General features: G+C 49.7%; 1 protein-coding gene across 7 annotated transcripts in view; it reads right to left on the reverse strand.

Annotated features, from left to right (window-relative positions):
- Dnah10 (dynein axonemal heavy chain 10) overlaps nucleotides 1-20,447 on the reverse strand; it is a 133,112-nt gene that overhangs the window by 42,361 nt on the left and 70,304 nt on the right. For all 7 annotated transcript variants that reach the window (XR_007592553.1, XR_007592555.1, XR_007592554.1 and 4 more), the window contains exons 40-52: nucleotides 18,357-18,492; nucleotides 16,739-16,864; nucleotides 14,781-14,915; nucleotides 14,282-14,498; nucleotides 13,230-13,349; nucleotides 11,665-11,810; nucleotides 7,523-7,675; nucleotides 5,592-5,852; nucleotides 4,541-4,713; nucleotides 3,424-3,517; nucleotides 2,808-2,975; nucleotides 2,091-2,279; nucleotides 1,191-1,362 (exon numbers count right to left, since the gene is read on the reverse strand). Coding sequence is in view for 4 of the 7 variants with exons in the window: in XM_050146558.1 (XP_050002515.1) it covers nucleotides 1,191-1,362; nucleotides 2,091-2,279; nucleotides 2,808-2,975; nucleotides 3,424-3,517; nucleotides 4,541-4,713; nucleotides 5,592-5,852; nucleotides 7,523-7,675; nucleotides 11,665-11,810; nucleotides 13,230-13,349; nucleotides 14,282-14,498; nucleotides 14,781-14,915; nucleotides 16,739-16,864; nucleotides 18,357-18,492 (2,090 nt within the window). In the remaining 3 variants the exon portion in view is untranslated. The remainder of the gene's footprint in view (nucleotides 1-1,190; nucleotides 1,363-2,090; nucleotides 2,280-2,807; nucleotides 2,976-3,423; nucleotides 3,518-4,540; nucleotides 4,714-5,591; nucleotides 5,853-7,522; nucleotides 7,676-11,664; nucleotides 11,811-13,229; nucleotides 13,350-14,281; nucleotides 14,499-14,780; nucleotides 14,916-16,738; nucleotides 16,865-18,356; nucleotides 18,493-20,447) is intronic.

Here is a 20,447-nt window from a genome sequence, read left to right on the forward strand (position 1 = left end):
GCAATAACCCTGCCTCCTTGTTCAACAAAACACCCTGAGCTTGCTTCTGGGGTACTGTGGCTTCTCCATCAGAGAAAGCCCGGAGCACCCGATTCCACATTCTTTCTGTGTGTCAGCCCTTTCTTCATTCCCTCTTCATCTCTAGTCAAGGTTCTGGGACCCACGGTATGCAAGAATCAGCACTGTTGCTTCAGGCTCCTGGGTACTGGGAATACACAATGCCCTGCTGTACCCAGCATAGGTGTGTGTGTTTTCCCCTGGTATTGGGGATCGAACCCAGGACCTCACATGCTAGTCAAGCACTCTACCGTTGAGCTACATCCCCAGCTACTCCTGAGTCCTTCTTGCCTTGGTGTCTCTTCCCTTTGGCACAGGGAACTCCGTACATGTAAGATTTTTCCAGCAGTGGCCTCCTGGCCCCTCTACCCAATATGGGAGCATGAATGACGGCCCCCAAAGACAGCTAGCCCCACCCTAGGACTTACAAATATGTTTGCTTATGCTCCCTGCCAAAGGGACTACTTTTGCAGTTGGGACTAAGCAGGGGACCCAGGCAGCTGGGTGTTGTCACAGGAAAGGGGGAAGAGCAGGGGTCGGGTGAGGGGCACAAAAGCAGAAAGTAGGGTGGTGTGAGCCAAGGAGCCCTGGGCTAGAGCAGCCTCTGTAAACTGGAAAGGACAAGTTTGTACATCTTGGACCTGTTCACGCCTCGGTGTCCCCTCCAGAAACCCTGCAGACTCACAGGGATGTTGGAATGAACTCATCTTTGGGCCGTTTGATGAAGGGCCACAGGAAGTAGACACATTAGCTTCCGGGGTGCTGCTCCACAAGGCTCCTCCCCTCGTCTCACTATTGCAGCTGCAATCCTTGTGTGTCTGTGTGTGCTTCCGTACCCACCCCTCCCCTGCACATCTCAGACTCTGAACCTCACAGACAACAGAGGTCATGGGCACTGTATTTCTTGCAAAACCTGAGATAAGCCCACAGTGTCTCTCAGAGCTGAGACACACAGGACAATCCTGATAGCAAGGAGGAGAACGGTAACCGATCCACCCTCAGCAGGAGCAGAGGAGGGCTCAGCTGCCCGGCTGAGAACTGCAGGGGCTTGTATGACAGCACAGATTGCCAGGCCTGTCTCAGACTGCAGTGGGAGGTGGAGCTGGACATTCCTGCCAGCACGTGGGCAGTACCTGAGGTCAGCATGTTGTTGATGAGTTCCAGGAAGCCCTCCTCAGCCACGTGCGCATCTGTAAACAGGAAGATCATCATCTTGTTCTCCAGCCCTAGCTTCAAGTACAGGCTCTTCAGATCTTCCCGGAAGTTAGTCTCGGAGTAGCCTCGGCTCAACAGGATCTCAAACACCTGGGGAAACAGGCAAGCAGTGCCTACTGAGGCAGGGGAAAGCGCTGAGCACAGCCGGAGAGCACGTAGGTTTGCATGCCCCCAAACATGACGTCGCTTGAGGCGCACAAGTATGGAAGTCGGATGATTGACAGGTGTCCTGTGTGTGCCGCACACACGTGTCAAGGTGTGAGTATAAAAGGTGCATGGTCCTAGGTGGAATGTGTATCTGGAGAAAGGACAGGCCACCTGGGAGTCACAGGGAGGACAAGCAGGAGACCTGCAACCGCAAAGGCTGGTGATGGTCACGCAGATCGGTGGCTAGATCAAAAAGCACGCTTAAAATGATGGACCGTGCCATCTTGATTTACAGCTCTTTAAAGCAATTTCATCTTTTCTATAAGATTTATACTGATTTTTGTTTATGTGTGTGTACGTGTATGTCTGTAAGTGAACCACATACATACAAGGACCTGTAGAGACCACAGGAGAGCCCTGGATCCCGATCCCCTGGAGCTGGAGTTACAGGAAGCGAAGCAGTCAGCAATGCCACCCACAGCTCCTCTCAGGTTTGGCCAAGCTCCCCCCACCCCCGTGTTCCCACAGTTCCAAATTCACAGGCACAGCCTGTGTCTCACTTTTGAGCTGGAGTTCTCAAGCCACTGCAAGTTAGACGCTTTGCAAATTCAGGCAAACGGGACAAAAGCTGAAGGCCGTTGCCCCAACTCTTTACACAGAATCCCCCTCACCTCGTAGCCGGCGGTGTAAGCTGCCAGCCTGGCCAAGGACTGCTTTCCGGAGCCGCCCACACCCACCAGCAGTGCGTGGCCGCGGTCCATCCGAATGATGCGGTGCACACGTGTCAGGTGCTCCAGAGCATCGTCGAACAGCACCAGGTTCATCTTGGTGTTGACTTCGTTGTACTCCTCAAGGATTTCCTTGAGGGGGAAGGGTCCATGAGCCCACCACATTTTATGAGGCAGGCTCTCTCCTTCACGTCAGGAAAGACAAAAGATGCCTCAGCCATCCAAGGCTGAGTATGTAGTCGGATCATTAGGACGTGTGGGGCCGGAGACCCTAATTCCCGACATCAGGATTGCAGTCGGCTGGGCGTGGGACAGGAGAGATGGCTCAGCAGGGAGATGCTGCTCTTCCCAGGACCCAAGTGCGGTTAGAGCACTCCAGCAGGTGGCTCACAACTGCCTGTGATTCCAGTTCTAGGGAGTCTGATGCCCTCTTTTGGCCTCTATGGGCACCTATACTCACATGCAAGCATGCATGCATACATACGCTTTCATCCACACATGTTCACACACACACACCACACATACATACACACACACAACCATGTATATAACTAAAACTAAAGGAAATCTCCGGTCTGCTGGGTGTCAACTTGCTACAGTGAACCGCTGCTGGGTGTGAAATATCCTGTATGGACAGAGCTGGAGGCAGGCAGTCCGCACCTCAAACAGCGCCTTGGCGGCCTCGTAGTCCTGGATGTCTTCATAAACGCGTGGTTCATCCTCGTGCAGAGCTGTCCGGAAGTCCCCAAACAGGATGGGGTCCCTCATCACGGCCTCGTAGTCATCGTTAAAATACTCCTTCACCAGGTTCCCTATGTGATCTTGCACCTCGAAACAAAAGCGGGTTAAGGCCCCAGGCATGTCCACAGCTGCATACACTTGGCAGGAACAGAGAATTCACCGTTTTCGGTGGGATAATTTGCCTCGACCTTCCCTAGTGGCGCCTATCCTTCTGCTGTGAACATCCTGCATGAGTTGGTTTTATGAGAAACCTGTGTTGGTTTCTTTTGGTTTTATTTTTTCCTAAACCCTCTTTTTTGGTTGTCTGTTTTTCAATTACATTTTCTTATTTATTTATGCTTGGGGCACACGTAGAGGGCAGAAGATAACTTCCGGGCGTCAGTTCTCTCCTCCCACCATCTGGGCCCCAGGGATGGACTCGGATCATCAGGCTTGGCTGCAGCGCCCACTGAACCATCTTGCCGGCACCGCTGGCATGTGTCTTACTCAGACTTGATGTGGGGTTCCCACACACTACGGCGTCGCGCATGCTCACCAGCTGCTTGTCTACTTCGTTGATGAGCCGGTCATGGAAAACCCGCAGGCACTCATTTCTCCACACCCTGACCATCTGAGTCACTGTCTGAAACCTACACGAAGGAAGGGCAATGTTGTCGGTCACCAGGTCTCCTGGGGGGAGAGGGTTCGGGTGGACGGGGGGGGGGGGAGCACAATCTGGAAGCTAACAAATTAAATATGGAGGTGACAGTCATCACCCACAGCTCATCCTACTGTAAGGAGGAAATGGAGCCTTCTTGCCAGTCACATGAACAGCCCAAACCCTGTGTGAACTTAGCATCAGTCTCAGGGCTGCTCCTTTTCCTAGCCCTACTTCTAGAACTTTCTCTAATTCTAGCAGAGCCATCATCACCCCGTCCAAAAGACTAGGAACAGGAAGACGGCCACTGTAAACCATCCACAGCCCTCCAAGGCAGGTCAGAGACCACGAAGAGCCCTCTGCCGTCCCTCAGTGTCGCCGGCTGCTGGTGTGGACCCACATAGTTCAGTCCCTCCCTGCAGATCCACAGAGACTGAAGCTGCCCGGGAAAGATGGGAGTCTGGCGTTCCTGAGACTCTTCCAGTCCTAACCCTTTCTGTGTTGTGTCTGGCGACTCCTGGAGATACACCATCCTCTACCCAGCTGGAAATGCTGTAGCCAGACTAGCCGCAGGCTCCATGCAGATCCAGCTGCAGGGCTGAGCAGGTAAGGCAGCAAAACCATCCCACTGGAGGGACCAAGACACTGTACACAACCCAGCTTCGGGGGTCAAGGAGCATTAGCTGGCACCCTAAGGGTCAATCTGTTTTCTCCATCCATGCGCTCACGGATGCTGTGTGATTCGCTGACACATTTTTGTGACCTGTTTGATTCATTGAGAAGTTCCAACCAAAGCCGCCATTCAACCTTCTAACATCATCCAACCCTTTGATACAGTTCCTCGTGTAGTCGTGACCTCCAACCATGAAATTATTTTCACTGCTAAAACTGTGCTACTGTTATGAGTCATGATGTCAATACCTGTGTTTTCCCGTGGTCTTGGGCAACACTGTGAAAGTTTGGCGACGGCCGTTTTAGGGTATATTTCAGTAAAACAAACAAGCCCCAAACTCACCGATCTGGATTAGTGAGGACAAGGCCATTGAAAACTCGGGACAGGTCTCGGAGGTTGAAGATGTAATGGAACTTCGAAGGGGTGGGAGGGAGATCTTGAACAATATTTTTGTAAAGTATTAACGTGCAGAATGTCAGTTTCCGGCTCACACCCCCGATGCTCTCATTAAAGTTCTTTAAAAGAATGAAAAGAGCGTCATGTCTATCAGTAGAAGAATGGATGAGCGAAATGTTGTGGCTTCATGACAGACTAGCGTTTGGTCAGGGAGAGGAGCGGAACACTGACTCGTGGATGCATCTTGAGAACCTGGTGCTAAGTGAGAGAAGCCAGGCTTCAGGGGCTGCGTGGCTTCCAGGGACTTGGAGAGAGGGGAATCTGTAATGGGTACAGGTTTCCTATGGTTAAAAAAAAGTGTTCTATTTACACAGTGAGACTAGTTAGCAAGACTGAATGGACCAAATGTTTCTAAATTGTATGTGTTAAAATGGCTAAAATAATAAATTTTAAATTATGTGAATTTTACTTTTTTTTTTATTTTTTTTCAAGACAGGATTTCTCCGTAGCTTTTTTTTTGGTTCCTGTCCTGGCACTAGCTCTTTCTAGACCAGGCTGGCCTAGAACTCACAGAGATCCGCCTGCCTCTGCCTCCCGAGTGCTGGGATTAAAGGCGTGCACCACCACCGCCAGATAATTTTACTTTTTTTTTGCATGTGTGCGTGTGTGTGCGTGCGTGTATGTGTATGTGTATGTGTATGTGTGTGTGTGTGCGTGCGTGCGTGCGTGCGTGTGTGTGTGTGTGTGTGTGTAGCTCACTATTTGACCTGCTCTGATTGCCTTGCGGGGTATTCAACAGTGGTATATGACCTCATCTGTAGTTAAATAGCTTCCTACAAGGCTCACAGTTCTTCCTGCTCCTCACACCACACTCTCCCCTCCTGGACAAAGCCTTGGAGTGCACAGACCCCAGGCTAGGGTAAATAAATCAACCCTGCACATGCTCCCACCCGACACATTTTCCTCCAGTTCAGACTTGTGGGGAGAGCCCAGTTACCGAGGTGTGGCCCTTCAAGATGGAGTAGTAGATCAAGCGCAGAGACTCCTCTGACGGGAAAGGGACGTTGAAGACACTGAACAGTGAGAGGAACCTGGGGTCCACTTCATTGCGGCCCCCTCCTGCCTTCCCCATGGCAGCAATGAAGCCCAGGTCCCGGATACTCTTACAGTTGAGCTCTTTCCCACGGTCGTATAAGAAGCCCTTTTCCAGCAGCAACTTCAGCAAGGCAATGGGCTGCTGGGTGCCATACTCATCCACCTGGGAGGAAAGAGAAGAGAAGTATCGAAAAGCAGAGCTGGGCAAGGCAGTGCCGACCTCAAATGCTCACCTCTCCTGTTTCCCCCTGAGCATTCCGGGTTGGCCTCCTTGGGCTTCCCAAGCCTATGACTGCCTATTCACACCTGAGGCTTAAAATCGGTCTCCTTCACCACGCTGCATTCCACGAAGGCAGCGACTGCTGAGGCTTACACGCCTTACAGTGCCAGGTTCCTGGGAGGAGTTCAACAAATGGAATGGATGGATGGGTAGAAAATGGATGGATGGGTGAGTGGGTAGGTGGGTGGGTGGATGGATGGATGGATAAGTGGACGGATGGATAGATAAGTAGGTGGCTAGGTGCGTGGGTAGGTGGGTGGGTGGTGTATGGGTGAGTAGGTAGATGAATGGGTAAGTCGATGGATAGATATAAAGATGAGTGGGTGGATGGGTGGATGGATGGATAAGTAAGTGGATGGATAGACAGATGAGTAGGTGGATGGATGGGTGGGTGGGTGGGTGATGTGGGATTCCCCTCTGTATGCTATAAATATATTTTATTACCATTGGTTAAAAAAAGAAACTGCTTTGACCTATGGCAGGGCAGAAGATAGGTAGGCAGGGAGAAAGAAGGCAGAGTCAGGCAGATGCCATGTAGCTGCAGAAGGATAAAGATACCAGAACCTTACTGGTAAACCACGAACCTTATGGTAAAATATAGAATAATAGAAATGTGTAATTTAAGATGTGATAATTAACTAAAAGTACGCCTGAGCCATTGGCCAAACAGTGTTGTAATTAATATGGTTTCTGTGTGATTATTTGGGTCTGGACAGCCAGGAAACAAAAGTACAGACTCTGTTTATAAAATGGCGCCCAATGTAGGTAAGTGGGTAGATGGATGGTTAGTCGGTAAATTGAGGGATGAGTAAGTGGATGGATGTTTGGATGGATGGATGGATGTTTGGATGGATGGATGATGGATGGATGGATGGTTGGATGGATGAATAGATGCTTGGGTGGATGAATGGATTGATAGGTGGATAGGTGGATGAATGGATGTTTGGATGGGTAAGTGGATGGATGGATGGATGGATGGATGGATGGATGGATGGATAGGTGGATAGTTGGGTGGATGGATGGATGAATGGATGAATGGATTGATAGGTGGATGGATGGATGGATGGATGGATAGATGGATGGATGGATAGATTCTGTAGGTGTGTGGATGAGTAGATGAATAGGTGGATGGATGGGTTTTTACAGATTTCTTAACATACGGATGAAGAATAAAAGCTTCAGGTCTGTGGGTAAATGAAACAGGAGGTAAATGGGTGACTGAATCCACGAGTGGACAATGTATAGATGGTCAAACATGGTGCAGATGTACAGAGTTGAAAACACTTGCTGCTCTTCCAGAGGATCAGAGTTCTGTTCCCAACTCCCATGTCAGGAAGCTTACAACCACATGTAACTCCTGCTCCAGGGGATGACACCTTCCTCTGGTCTTTTGGGCTCATGTGGCATATATACACACAGGTACACACCCATAAAAATAAAATTTAAAATTAGTCTTAAATAATACAAATCTTAAAAGACACGAACTTACACACACACACACACACACACACACACACACACAGACCTATCCCATCTCTATAAGCCCCACCTACCTTTGGCATGTTCATGTCATCCATGAACACCAGCAGGCGCTTCCCCATGGGTGGCCCATATGTGTCCTTTGTCCGCTTCTCCACATTTGCTTCTAAATTTCTCTGGATGTCCAGGGATGTGGTGCGTGAGGAGAAGCTGACCATCAGCACAATCTGCAACAGAGCAGAGGGCAAACAACTGGCTTCCAACTGACGGTCTAGAACTGATGCAGGTCCTTGGTCCTTTCTACCCGGGTGATTAGAAAACCACATGATGGTATGTGGTAGGGGAAGTGTCATTCTACCTTGGTGGCCTCTAAAAAGGCAACTGTCTGACCTTTAAGAGCCTGAAGAGATGACTTCAACGACAACCGCTGTATCACTCTCTATGGCAGAGGAGTTTTAAACATAAATTGCTTTCAAGGCAACTGCAGGCTAATACGGAGGCTAAAGAAAGCATGAACAACCAACCTGAGGCTTCCTGCTGGACCTCCTCGCTGGAGGGAAAATGTTCTCTTTGTCCAGAGACAAAGGTCTCTCTCCCTCTCTTCCGTCTCTTTCTTGTGCCCTTAGAGGAACTATTCTCATACTATACTCATAGAGTGTGTGTGTGAGTGCGCGAGCGCGCGCGCACACACACATTCACACACATACAGATGCTCATATTCAGCCATATACCAGCCCAACTGGACTGCTGAAGCACACAGCTCGGTAGCCCCCAGGGTTCAATCAGTGAAGTATTTAAACAACTTCCCAGCTGGTGCCAAAGTTGTCTGAGGACCACACTTTGGGAACAACTGACTTTCAAATGTCCTTCAACCCAGCTGGCCACGAGTACACACGCCTGTGTGCCAATGGTCAGCAGCTAACTGGTTGTGTGTCTGTCTGCTTGCAGCCAGTGAGGTCTAGGGGCAGGGTCCTAGGAAAGCGAAGATGCACACAGAAGACTCGGGACACGGATTCCTCTTGAAGCCTCTACAGGCCTATAAATCTCAGCTTCTAACAGCAATCCTGTGCCCTCCACCTGGCACCTTTAAAACTAAATACACCACATTGCAAGGGACTACATCCGAGGAGAGAGGCAGGCAGGCCTGACCCATCCAACATTTCTTGCAGAGATGTCCCTGAGGCCCATGTGGCTTCCAGAAGCCACAGGAGTAGAGAAGGCACAGAATTAAAAGCATCAGAGAAGGAAGCAGGGGACATCTCTGCCTTCTTTGCTGAGAAAGAGTCTCTCTATGTAGCTGTGGGTATCCTGCGACTCACTATGTAGACCAGGCTAGCCTAGTAATCACGGGGACCTATCTGTCTCTGCTTCAGAGTGCTGGGATTAAGTCGTGTGCCACCACATCCAACTGTCTCTGTCTTCTGAGGTTCCAGAGCTGAAATAAGCATCTCTTACTGTAGAGATTTGAATAAGATGTCTGGGGCATTTGAATGCTTGGTCCCAGGTTGTTGGCAATGTCTGGGGAAGCTTAGGAGGTGTGGCCTTGCTGGAGGAAGGGTTTGAGATTTTAAAAGCCACGGGCCATTCCCATTAGTACTCTCTTTCCTGCTTATGGTTGAGATGCGAGCTCTCGGCTTTTCCTTCCGCCATGCCTGGTACTTCTGATACACTTCCCCATGATGGTGATGGACTCATCCCTCTTGACTCTAAGCCCCGAAATCAATTCTTCCTTCTCTAAGCTGCTGTGGTCATGGTGTTTTATCACAGAAAAGAGTGTCACCAGCATAGTGACAACCAAAACAGAAAAGCACAGGATGGACAGAATCAACAAGAGCAGGCTGTGAGAACAGAAAAGGGTTAGAGCCAGTAGAGGGGTGGAGAGAGCATGAACAGGTCCCTTGGCGTAACAGCGTGTGAAGAACGCACCCAGATTCCTTCTTGCCACCTGGATACACCCTCATGTTCCCGATATCCCCCTCATACCCCACTGTGAGTCCCCAGAGAGTGTCTATGTGAGCTGCAACTTCTCCTGTGCTAGCGGCTGGCCTGGGGCCCTGTTCATAGCAGACTTTCCCACAAGTGACCAAGTTCTAGAACACGCAAAAGGATCACAGAGAATGTAACAGCTAACCTCCATGACGGCCCTCCATCACCTGTACCCCAAGGCCAATTGAGGGGCTCAGAGGACTCCCTGTGTGACCCATGTAGCATGAAAGAATATGAGTAGGTGATACAGGCAAGGCTATGTCCATGTCCTCTCTCGTAGCTCCTTATTGTATTAAACAGTGGTCCTTTAGGCTGTACACGGTCTTAGGAAACTCTGTTTGACAAGCTGCTTTTGACTCCATTTTGAGGGAGAAGGATTCCTATAATCTCGGGGGGGGGGGACCCAGAAATGGCACCATCGGCCATGTACCCCCCATCCAGCACAGACTGAATAAGGACTTATTCTTGGGAGTAGAAAACAAACCATGTTTACTGGGGAGAACCAAAACTGTGGGGGCACATGAATGTATTAAAATAATGTCAGGGAAACCAGGCTCAAGGACTTATCAGACCAGACCAAAGAAAGTGTGGAACTCACTTGTCTGGACCCCAAAAAGTGATAGACACCCAATACTGCAATGGCCCAGCTGCACACTGGCCTATCGTGACACCCAATATTGCCATGGCCCAGCTGCACACCGACCTATTGCGACACCCAATACTGTGATGGTCTGGCTGCACACCAGCCTATCGTGACACCCAATACTATGATAGCCTGGCTGCACACCAGCCTATCGTGACACCCAATACTGCCATGGCCCAGCTGCACACTGACCTATCATGACACCCAATACTACCATGGCCCGGCTGCACACCAACCTATAGTGACACCTAGTACGCATCGAGGACCAAGGACTTGCTGACTTGGCTCTGTCCCCTGCTGCTGACACAACTGTTGGCCGGTCCATCTGTTCACCTGTCTGGCCCTGGACCTGGCCTGCTGTTTCCTGACCCAGTTCAGTTTTTTAACCTGGCGGCTAAAGATTCCACAGCTGTGGCTCTGATTGGGTTCATTATCGTTGATACAGACTCTCAACACACTTCTGAGACCCCCTGAGCTCTGCTGTGGCCTCTCTGATTTGTGTCCCCTCTGTCATCCATATATAAACATACAGATAAATGGCATATCTAAGGTGTGCTGTGAGAGTTAGTATCAATCATGAAAACAGGGATAAAGAATTGCCATCACCTTGCCCGGGCTATCAAGGTAGGTGGACCTTGTGATAACTGTCATTAAAACTGCTAAACCTTGGCAAGGTGGTGGTGGCGCACACCTTTAAACCCAGCACTCTGGAGGCAGAATTTGAGGCCAGCCTGGTCTACAGAGCAAGTTCCAGGAAAACCAGGGCTACATGGAGAAACCCTGTCTCGAAAAAAATAAACAAAACTTCTAAACCTTGTGAATTTATTCTTATTTAGTAGACTCTGACATTGTGAAAAGAAACACATTTGTCTGCATTTCTGGTATAGCGAGTTTCTGACACCATGTCACAAGGAACTTGGTGGCTTCTGCCGTGTGGATTTCTGCCATGAAGGAAGCCAGCTGCCCTTGCATGTCACTGCTGTGGACGGAATACGCCCAGGCTCCCATGCGTTGGAGCTTCGGAGGCTCCCAAGACCGCTGGGGGCAATCGGATGGAGAGTAAGACTCACTGGCTTGTCTTTTATGAAAGTGGCCTCCTCTGGCAGGCTTGCTCCTTCTCACCATGTGTTGCTTCCCCACCCTCCATGGCCCCACGCACCACAAAGGCCCTCGCCTGTCCATCGGCAGCACCATGCTCTTGGACTTCCTGGCTCCCAAGAGCTGAGTTAAGTAAATGGCTACTCTTTGTAACCTACCCTGTCTCGGGTCTTCTGTTATAGCAAAGGTCTAAGACAAGCACAGTCAACCATTCCTCGGAGAGGCCCACGCTGAGGATCTAAGACTCTCAGTCACATGAAATGCTGTCTTGGAAGAAGGTCATCCAGCCCTAGTCAGGTCTTCAAACGAACACAGCCTTCACCAACCTTAACTACAATTCCATGAGGGAACCTGACCCTGAGTCACCCAGCTAAGCCACATCAGAGTCCTGACTCCTGAAACGGAGAGGTAATAGGGCTTGTGGCACTAAGCCACTGGGAGCTGGGGCAGCTTGTCACACAGAAACAGGTAACTAATACAAATGCTTACGTTAGTCTCCTCGCTCAGATTCTTAAGGAAGTTCTGGGTAGTGGCTGTCTTAGAAGTGCCCGATTCGCCCACTAAAAGAACGGGGTGCTTGATTTGAACCATCTGCTCCAGTATCCAGGTGATGCGGGTCGTATCCACTGTATGAACTGAAAGATAGAAGAATCGGGGTGTCACGGGAACTCTGAGCAGTCGGCCGCCTGACACTCACACGGAGTCCCCTGCATTCAGTAAGAGGCAGCAAACTCTGAGCTCTGGGATTGGAGAGGTGGCTCAGTGGGTAACAGCCTTGCTCTAGAAGCATGAGGACCTACATTCAAATCTCAAGCATGTACATTAAAAGTTGTGTGTGACTGTGTGTGCCTTTAACATCCATATCAGAGAATGGAGTCAGGCAGAACCTGAGAGCTTGCTGGCCAGACAGTATAACCAGGACAAGCTGCAGGCTCAGTGAGGGGACCTGTCTCTAGGCGTGAAGGCCCATAGCATATAGGAAGACACCAGACAGCCTGTTTGTTTCACAAATGCGGCCAGGTACATACACTTGTACCACAGACACACGGATACACACACACACACACACACAAAACACATGCACACATGCACAGTTCTGTTTTGGTTCTGGCTTGGTTTTTCGAGGCAGGATTTCTCTGTGTAGTCCTGACTGTCCTCCTTGCTCTGTAGCCCAGACTGGTCTCAAACTCAGAGATCTGCCTGCCCCTGCAACCCAAGTGCTGGGATTAAAGGCGTATGCCACCACTGCCTGGCATTTTGTTTTGCTTTGCTTTTAAGTCATGCTCCAGCTGCAAAGGTGAATATGAGTTAAGTCTAGCCTCGGTTTCCCAGTCGTCCCATGGCTTTTGAAGGCCTGACACCTGCCCAATCAAAGTGTATAACGGAGTATAACGCATTTCCTTGGCAAAATGATGTGGCAGCTCCGCCGACTTCAACCACCCTGCTCCCCAAACTCCATCTGATTTGCACTCAGAATGAAAACCCCACTTCTCCCCGACTCACACCTCGGGCACCTGTGGGACAGGTTTCCTGAAAACCTCTGCTGAAGGTAGCATCATCACAGTCAGGCCCAGGCCACCCACTCTCCCGGGGAAGGCTTCAATGGGCAGGGCGGGGGAGGGGGGCTGAAAAAATGCAAGTATCTTGCTCCGGAAACACCACACACCGGACCAGATATGCTTACTATATTATCATAAGGGTGGATCAGGGCACTCAAGGTCCATGCCCACTGTGAGCCTCTGCTGTGGCTCCCCTCCTGCCCTCCCTGTGCCCAGCCAGCTCTGTGGCTGGGGTGTCCTAGGAGATGTAAAGGAAAGTGGAGAACAGGCTATCACGGGCATCGGCTTGCAGGAAAAACCCAGGTCACACACACAGAGGTGCTCAGAGGCGTAGGACAAAGTGGAACCCCAAGGGGCCCATGGTGCCACCCTCTAGACACTCCCAGCCAGTTCCACGGATGGTGCTCAGTTGCCAATGAGGCCATGGTCATCTTCTCACGCCCACTCACACCCACTCACACCAAGAAGCTGAGACCGGGACTGCTGCTTACACACCCAGGATGTCGACAAATTTCTTCTCGTGGCTGTGAATATACTCAGGAACTAGCTTGCTCCACGGGATCCAATGGTTCCGCTTGGGATCGAAATGGAAGTCGTACAGGGTGGGAAGATGCCCTAGGGGAACAAGGGTCCGTGTTGTTTTGGTCATAGACTTGGGAGCAGGCTAGGGTCTAATGCATCTGGAATGAGCCGCCTGTTCACCTCGGAGCACACTCAGGCTTGCGTGCTACTCCTTCACGGGAAAGGCCCTCAGAGAGTACTCAGAATTGATGCTGGGACTTTTGAGCCAGTGCTACCTTTTGGAGTTAGCCACCAGTCCCTTCCTTAGAGACACAACCCCGAGTGCAAGGCCATGACCCTGCCGTTACAGATGTTGGTGGTCCAGGCAAGGGTAGGGGCAAATAAACAGAAAATTTTGATGCAGATGCTGAATTCTAAGACTGGAGAAATATAGGTATGACCCGTGACCCCGTTACCCATGACTCATGACCCATAAGGATATCTGGCAAAGACAGGGTGGGAAAGAAAAGAAGAAGCATGGTGTTAAAGATAGCTCCAGAGCTGGAGCTGCGCCCGCCATTTGCACCCCTTCCCCAGACCATTTCCTCGCCAGGATCCCCATTCAAACGTGTGCCATGCCCACCCATCTCTCAGACCACTTCTCCAAGTGGAAGGCCACCTGTGGGCTCCACCTGGTTCTATTTAAGGTCACACATACTCACGCAAAATTTTAAACCCTTTATAAGGTACTCTCCTGTGACTTATCTGCTGGTCTATGAGACATTTGGGGGAGCCCAGAGGAAAATGGGGAACCCTGGAGTGTGTCAGGTATGGAGAGCTCAGCCAGAGCCAGAGCAGAAGGGGCCAAGATGGAGTCAGAGGCACCGCCTCCTCCTGCAGTGGTGACTCAGGGGTTGACCTGCTGGAGCAGGTGACACACTTGAAGCCCTGAGCATAGCACCGGCCACATGACACAGGCAGGAACAAGGAGAAGCAAGTCCACCTCTTCTGTAAGCCTGCACCAAAGAAGGGGTCAGGATTCCTACCTGGGAGCTCTCCAGGACGGGCCCAGACCCCTTCTGTGTCTGCAGTGGGCATCGACGAGAGGCGTTTGATGCCCTCGTCAAATTTGATCCTCCCGTCCTCGAGCAGGGAGGCGCCAAGTGAGCAGTAGAGAGCCTCCAGGAAGAAGCACTCCAGCAGGTCAAGGTCCTCGATTTCCCCTTCTAGTAGCGAATCCATCATCTTGGTTAACTGGGTTACCTGGTCACAGAAAGCCTGTTTCAGCCCCTCTTTCTAAACCCCATGATGTAATCTGTCCTGAGTCCTGGGGTTCCCTATCCCATGGTGAGGGCATCGACACTCGCCATATTGGTTTGGACACATGGAGCCTGGCCCCTTAGCTTGCATGGGGGGGGGTCACAAGAATGAACCCTGACATTCACCCATCAGCCATCTCTGCTCCCTTTAAGCCCCTCCCCCACCGCAGTGGTCCCTCTCTCAGGAAGTCTGCCTTTCCTGCCCTCAGCAGTGGAGTGTTCTTACCATGTTCAGGTCTGTCTGAGGAACCACCATCTTGAGCCTCTCTCCCTGTCTCCCGTCCACTATCCCCTCTATGATCATGTCGATGAGCGAGGGCACGTATTTCTCGAAGAGGTCATTTAAATACTTTTGCTCTACCTGCGGAGGAGAGACCCAAATCCTTTCCAAGAATCCTTTTGTTTTTGTTTCTATTTTTTTGTTTTGTTTTGTTTTTCCAAGACAGGTTTCTCTGTGTAGCCCCAGCTGTCCTGGAACTCACTTTGTAGACCAGGCTGGCCTCGAACTCACAGAGATTTACCTGACTCCTCCTCCCGAGTGCTGGAATTAAAGGTGTGTGCCACCAGGTCCTGCTCAGGGATCCTTTTAACTGGAAGTTATCAGGGGTTTTTCTTGTCCCGAAAAGGGCGAGAAACAGCTGTGGTGATGACCTCAGCAGATGTACTAAAGCTGGAGCCGTGGCTCAGCCTTAAGAGCACTGGCTGCTCTTACAGAGGAATTGGGTTCAATTCTCTACACCCACACGGTGGCTCACAACAGGTTCTGCCTCCAGTCCCAGGGGATCTGACGCCCTCTTCTGACCTCCCTGGGCATGAGCATGCACACAGTGCCATACCTACATTCAGGCAAGCACTAATACACATGAAACCATAAAATGCATATTTTAAAAATGATGGTGAACTGTTGCCAGGTGGTGGTGGCGCACATCTTCAATCCCAGCACTCTGGAGGCAGAGGCAGGCAGATCTCTAAATTCAAGGTCAGCCTGGTCTACAGAGAGAGTTCCAGGATAGCCAGGGCTACATGGAGAAACCCTGTCTCAAAAACAACAACAACAAAAAGATGGTGTACTGCTCTTGTAGAGGACCCACAGTGGGCAGCTCACAAATGCCTGCAACTCTAGCCTCGGGGGTTTGATGACTTTTTCTGGCCTCTATGGACACTGCACTCATATGCATGAAAGTGTGTGTATGTATGTGTGTATGCATGCATAAGTGTGTACTTAATTAAAAGTAAAGTAAGCTGCGAGGTGGTGGCGCACGCCTTTAATCCCAGCACTCAGGAGACAGAGGCAGGCAGATCTCTGTGAGTTCGAGGCCAGCCTGGTCTACAGAGTGGGTCCCAGGACAGGTCAAAGCTACATAGAGAAACCCTGTCTCTAAAAACCAAAAAAAAAAAAAAAAAAAAAAAAAAAAAAAAAAATAAATCTTAGCTAGAAGTCCTCTTTCAGCAGGGTGCCAGTGCCCCAGCAAGGAACTTGTGGGTCTTTAAGAGTCCCATGAAGAAAATCCTCCCGTGTGACATTGCTTCTGATGGCCCTGGTTCACCTGGCCTTCTCTACTCTGGGAAAATAATATTCTGCTTTCCAATCCACGCAGTCTCGTGGCCCTTCTAGAGAGACATCTCAACCACCTGTGAAAACGAGGTCCGGCCTCTGGATGGGACTGAAGCCACCATGCATACATGCCTGTCACAGCCATCACTTTCAGTGAGTCCTGCTGTGAAGCTGGGGCCACTGTGGGCAGGCCAGCGGTCAGCTGAAGCCATCAGATCTCAACGGCAGGGCAAACTGGTTCGTCTGCACACGGCACTCGTCCAGCCGAGCAAAGGCACAGAAGGGGGCATCCCCTCTCTCCATAACTGGACCCATCTGAACCAGGTGTGCACACTGAAACCCAGAATCTACCTGGGTTAACATCCGCTAGCTACAGCCATGTCCTTCTGTGTGTATTATCTCTGGCTGTGTCCCCACCCCAGCGGCAAACATGAGTAAGTTCAGCTGAAAGTGTTTCCTATCTGCCTTTTTGCATAAATCAGTTGATCCCTGGCCTAATCTGCCAAAGAAATCACCCATCTCACAAGCACGCGTGACGCAAAGGCTCCTCGGGCTGGGTGCTCAAAGACGCCCCCGGCTGGTGTCCAGCATTGCTGGCTGTGCTCCAGCTGTCTAAGGATGGTGCTCACCTTGTTTTGTATTTCTTGTTGCAGCCATTTTTTCCAGTATGGTTGGTACTTCAAATTCTTAGGGTCCACGTAAACCATCCCGCATCGAGACACGGTCGCAGGAGAGGCGTACTGCAAGTCTCCCACCTGCAAAGAGTGAACCCCTCAGCTCGTGACCCTTCTGGACATGGCTGCTAGGCCCTGGGTCACACATGCCAGGGCTTTCCCTGTGCAAAGGCTCACTAAAGCACGAAGTCCATGCCAGACAGTCGGTATAGCTGTTGGGGTTTTAAACTGAAGATGGAGTTCACCGTGAGATTACCCATGTCTGATGTGACGTCTTCTCACTAAATAAATGTTGTTGACTGCCCGATCAAAAGTAGGATATAAACAAGTATAACAGAAAATGAGGCGGAGAGAGTCGGGGAGAGGTCTCTGGGACAAACAGGAGGGCTCGGTTCTTGACGTGGTAGGGAGACTTTCTTAATCAAGATAAAGGCAAATAGCATGAAAGGAAGGGAAGGTGACTACAAACTTCAGACAAAGAAGGAATTAAAGTGCGCTAGTTGGCTCTGCAGTAACTATTCCCATATTTGAAACAATGTCAGGGGTGTGCGCTGATAGACAATTCAGAAATGCGTGTTCTGAGGAGGGAAGGTTGACAACTGAGGTAGCAGATTCACAGGACTCGGTCAGTAGATAATATGTCAAGTTTTTAACTTTTGCTTTGTTTCTGTGAGATCAGGTCTTGCTATAGACTCATAGATGGCCAAGAACTCCTTATGTGGCCCACACTGGGGACAAATTCATGGGAATCTTCCTGCCTCCTGTGAGGCCTCCTAATCGCTGGGATTACAAACATGTTCAGCAATAATGGATAAATTAAAAGCTCATATTTTTACTTTGTGTGTGTGTGTGTGTATGTGTGCGTGTGTAGGTAGGTACACTGTGTCCATGTAGTGCCTGGGAAGCCAGAAAAGGGGGTTTTGATCCCACAGAGCTCAGGTGATAGGTGTTTGTGAGCTGCCCAGTGTGGATACTGGGAACCAAATTCAAGTCCTCTGAAAGAGCAGCAAGCACGCTTAGCCACTGAGCCATCGTTCCAACCCTACTAATGGATAAATTTAGTAAAAGAAAGAGTGACAAGCTAAACAGGTGTGGGTGCGCACACCTTTAATCCCAGTACTGGGGAAGCAGAGGCAGGTGGATCTCTGTGAGTTCGAGACCAGCGTGGACTACAGTGAGTTCCAGGACAGCTGGAGCTACCTAAGTGAGAGCCTGTCTCGGAAGACAAACAAACGAACATGAAAGCAGTCAACTCTAGCTTAAAGAGGGGATAAGGGAAGAGGATGGTAAACAAAGGGTTGGGGCCAATAAGATGGGCTCAGAGAGTAAAGCATTTGCTACCAAGCCTTACAAGCCGAGTTCAATCCCCGGGACCCACACACTGGACAAAAAAACCAACTCCCACAAGTTGCCTCTGACCACACACAAACCTGAGTCCACAAATGTAGATAAACGTCATGTTAAAAAATCAAAGCGTGGCATTCATCAGCTTCTGTGTTTTCATAATCGTCTACCCTAATAAAGGCACTAACAGCAAGGCCCCTGTTCAAGTCTGGCTCTCAGCACTGCTTGCCTCAAAGAGCAGGGCACAGTGTGCCTGGAGACGGATGCGCTCCCCATTGGCCAAGGTCAGCAGCTTGTTGTCGTCCATCACTGAGTTCATGTTTTCCACCCACAAGGCATCCACGTCGCCGTCAAACAAAATGTACCTGCAGTGACCAAAGAGAGGTAAGTCACAGAGCCCAGAGCTCCCCCAATGTCCCCGCTGTCCTAGGGCTTTCCAACCAGGACTTCCCAGGGCATTCCCTTGGCCCTCGTGTCTGACCATGTGGTTCATAAATACCGAGTAACTCGCTAATGTTGGAGGCCTGGAGAACATCACACACAATCCAGCTAGCATCCTTTGGTGAACTGACCTTCCATCCTTGGATTAATACACTGCTGAACTCATCAATAGTACACATTACCGACATTATTTTAATATGCAGACATTTACTGCAGAGCCAACTAGTATTCTACAGTTCATTTTAGAGCCATTTGTTTTGCCTGAAGTTTGCGATCACCATCTTTTTCATCTCATACTATCTGCCTTTATCTTCATTTGTTCTTGGAAGTTACAACATCTCCGCATGGGGATCATTTACTAAGCCTGAGTGAGCAGTATCATGGGTACAGAAAGTATAATGGTCCACTACCCCGTACCCCATTTTTGTCTGAGGGCAAAGCTGAAGACAAGAATAAATTGTAATTTATCACTATTTTTTTTTAAAAAAAAACTTGGTTATTTCTTTTTTGTTTCCTTCATTTTTAAAAATTTTTAAATTTTTATTTCATATGTATGAGTGTTTTGTCTGCATGAACATCTGTGCCACGTGTGCATGCAGTGTCCAAGGTGGCCAGAAGAGGGCAGCTGGACCTGGAGATGCAGATAGCTGAGTGCTGCTATGTGGGTGGTGGGAACTGAACCCTGGTCCTCTGGAAGAGCACACAGTGACAGTAACCACTAAGCCATTTCCAGCCCAATTTATTTTCAGACAGGGTCTCATGAGGTAGCTCAGGCTGGCTGAAAACTCTTGTGCCTCAGCATCCCAAATGCTAGGTTTACAGATGTGTGCTGCCATGTGCTACACTTAGCTGGGAGAGAGGGAGAGCTTAGCTAAAGATCTCAAGACAAGGGGACTGAAGAGATGGCTCAGGGGTTAAGAGCACTGACTGCTCTTCCTGAGGTCCTGAGTTCAATTCCCAGCAACCACATGGTGGCTCACAACCATCTATAGTGGGATCTGATGCCCTCTTCTGACATGCAGGCATACATGAGATAGAGCACTCATGCATAAAATAAATAAATAAATCTCAAGACAAGATTGTTCTAGATTATCAGGATGGTTCCTAATTCCATGCCGGTTCTCTTCATAAGAAAATAGCAGAGGGGGCCAGGAAGATTCTCAAAGTGTTATATTCACAGTCTCTCTCTCTCCTTCCCTTTCTTCTCCCTCCCCCTCATCTTACCTCCCCTCTCTCTTTGATCTGTTACAGATATGATAATTTTCCCCCCTCATAATTCAGCATGTAGTTCCTAAGGATAAGTGTGTTCTCTTCACAACCCCTGGGCTCTTATCAAACTGAGGCTAAGCCACGTGTGTCTGGTTCCATTGTGTGGCTACCACCCACACTCTATAATTCTGTCACCTCACAGCAGGGACTTGCCATCTGCATCCACAGTAGAAAGATTTGACTCAAACAAGTAACAATTGCTATTCAAACCACTGGGTGTGGGGTTGATGAGAAACAGGGTGCTAGCGCCCCCTTGAGGTGTCTCCCTACAGATAGAGGAAATGATGCCTTATCAAGAAGAAAAGGCCCTGTGCTGTGGGATGGTCTTTCTGTACACGGTGAATATGTGTTGCTCTCATTGGTTGATAAATAAAGCTGCTTTGGCCTATGGCAAGGCAGGATAGAACGAGGTGAGAAATCTAAGAAGAGATTCAGGAGAAGAAAGGCAAAGTCTGGGGGATACCAGTCAGCTGCCAAGGAAGCAAGATGTAAAAAATGAGGTAACAAGCCAAGAACCATGTGGCAAAGCATAGATAAAAAAAAATATGGGTTAATTTAGCTATAAGAGCTAGCTAATAATAAGCCTGAGCCATTGGCCAAGCATTTATAA

The sequence above is a fragment of the Alexandromys fortis genome, unplaced genomic scaffold (genome assembly GCF_014885135.2).
Source record: "Alexandromys fortis isolate MF-2015 unplaced genomic scaffold, M_Fortis_MF-2015_v1.1 scaffold_56, whole genome shotgun sequence".
NCBI lineage: Eukaryota > Metazoa > Chordata > Mammalia > Rodentia > Cricetidae > Alexandromys > Alexandromys fortis.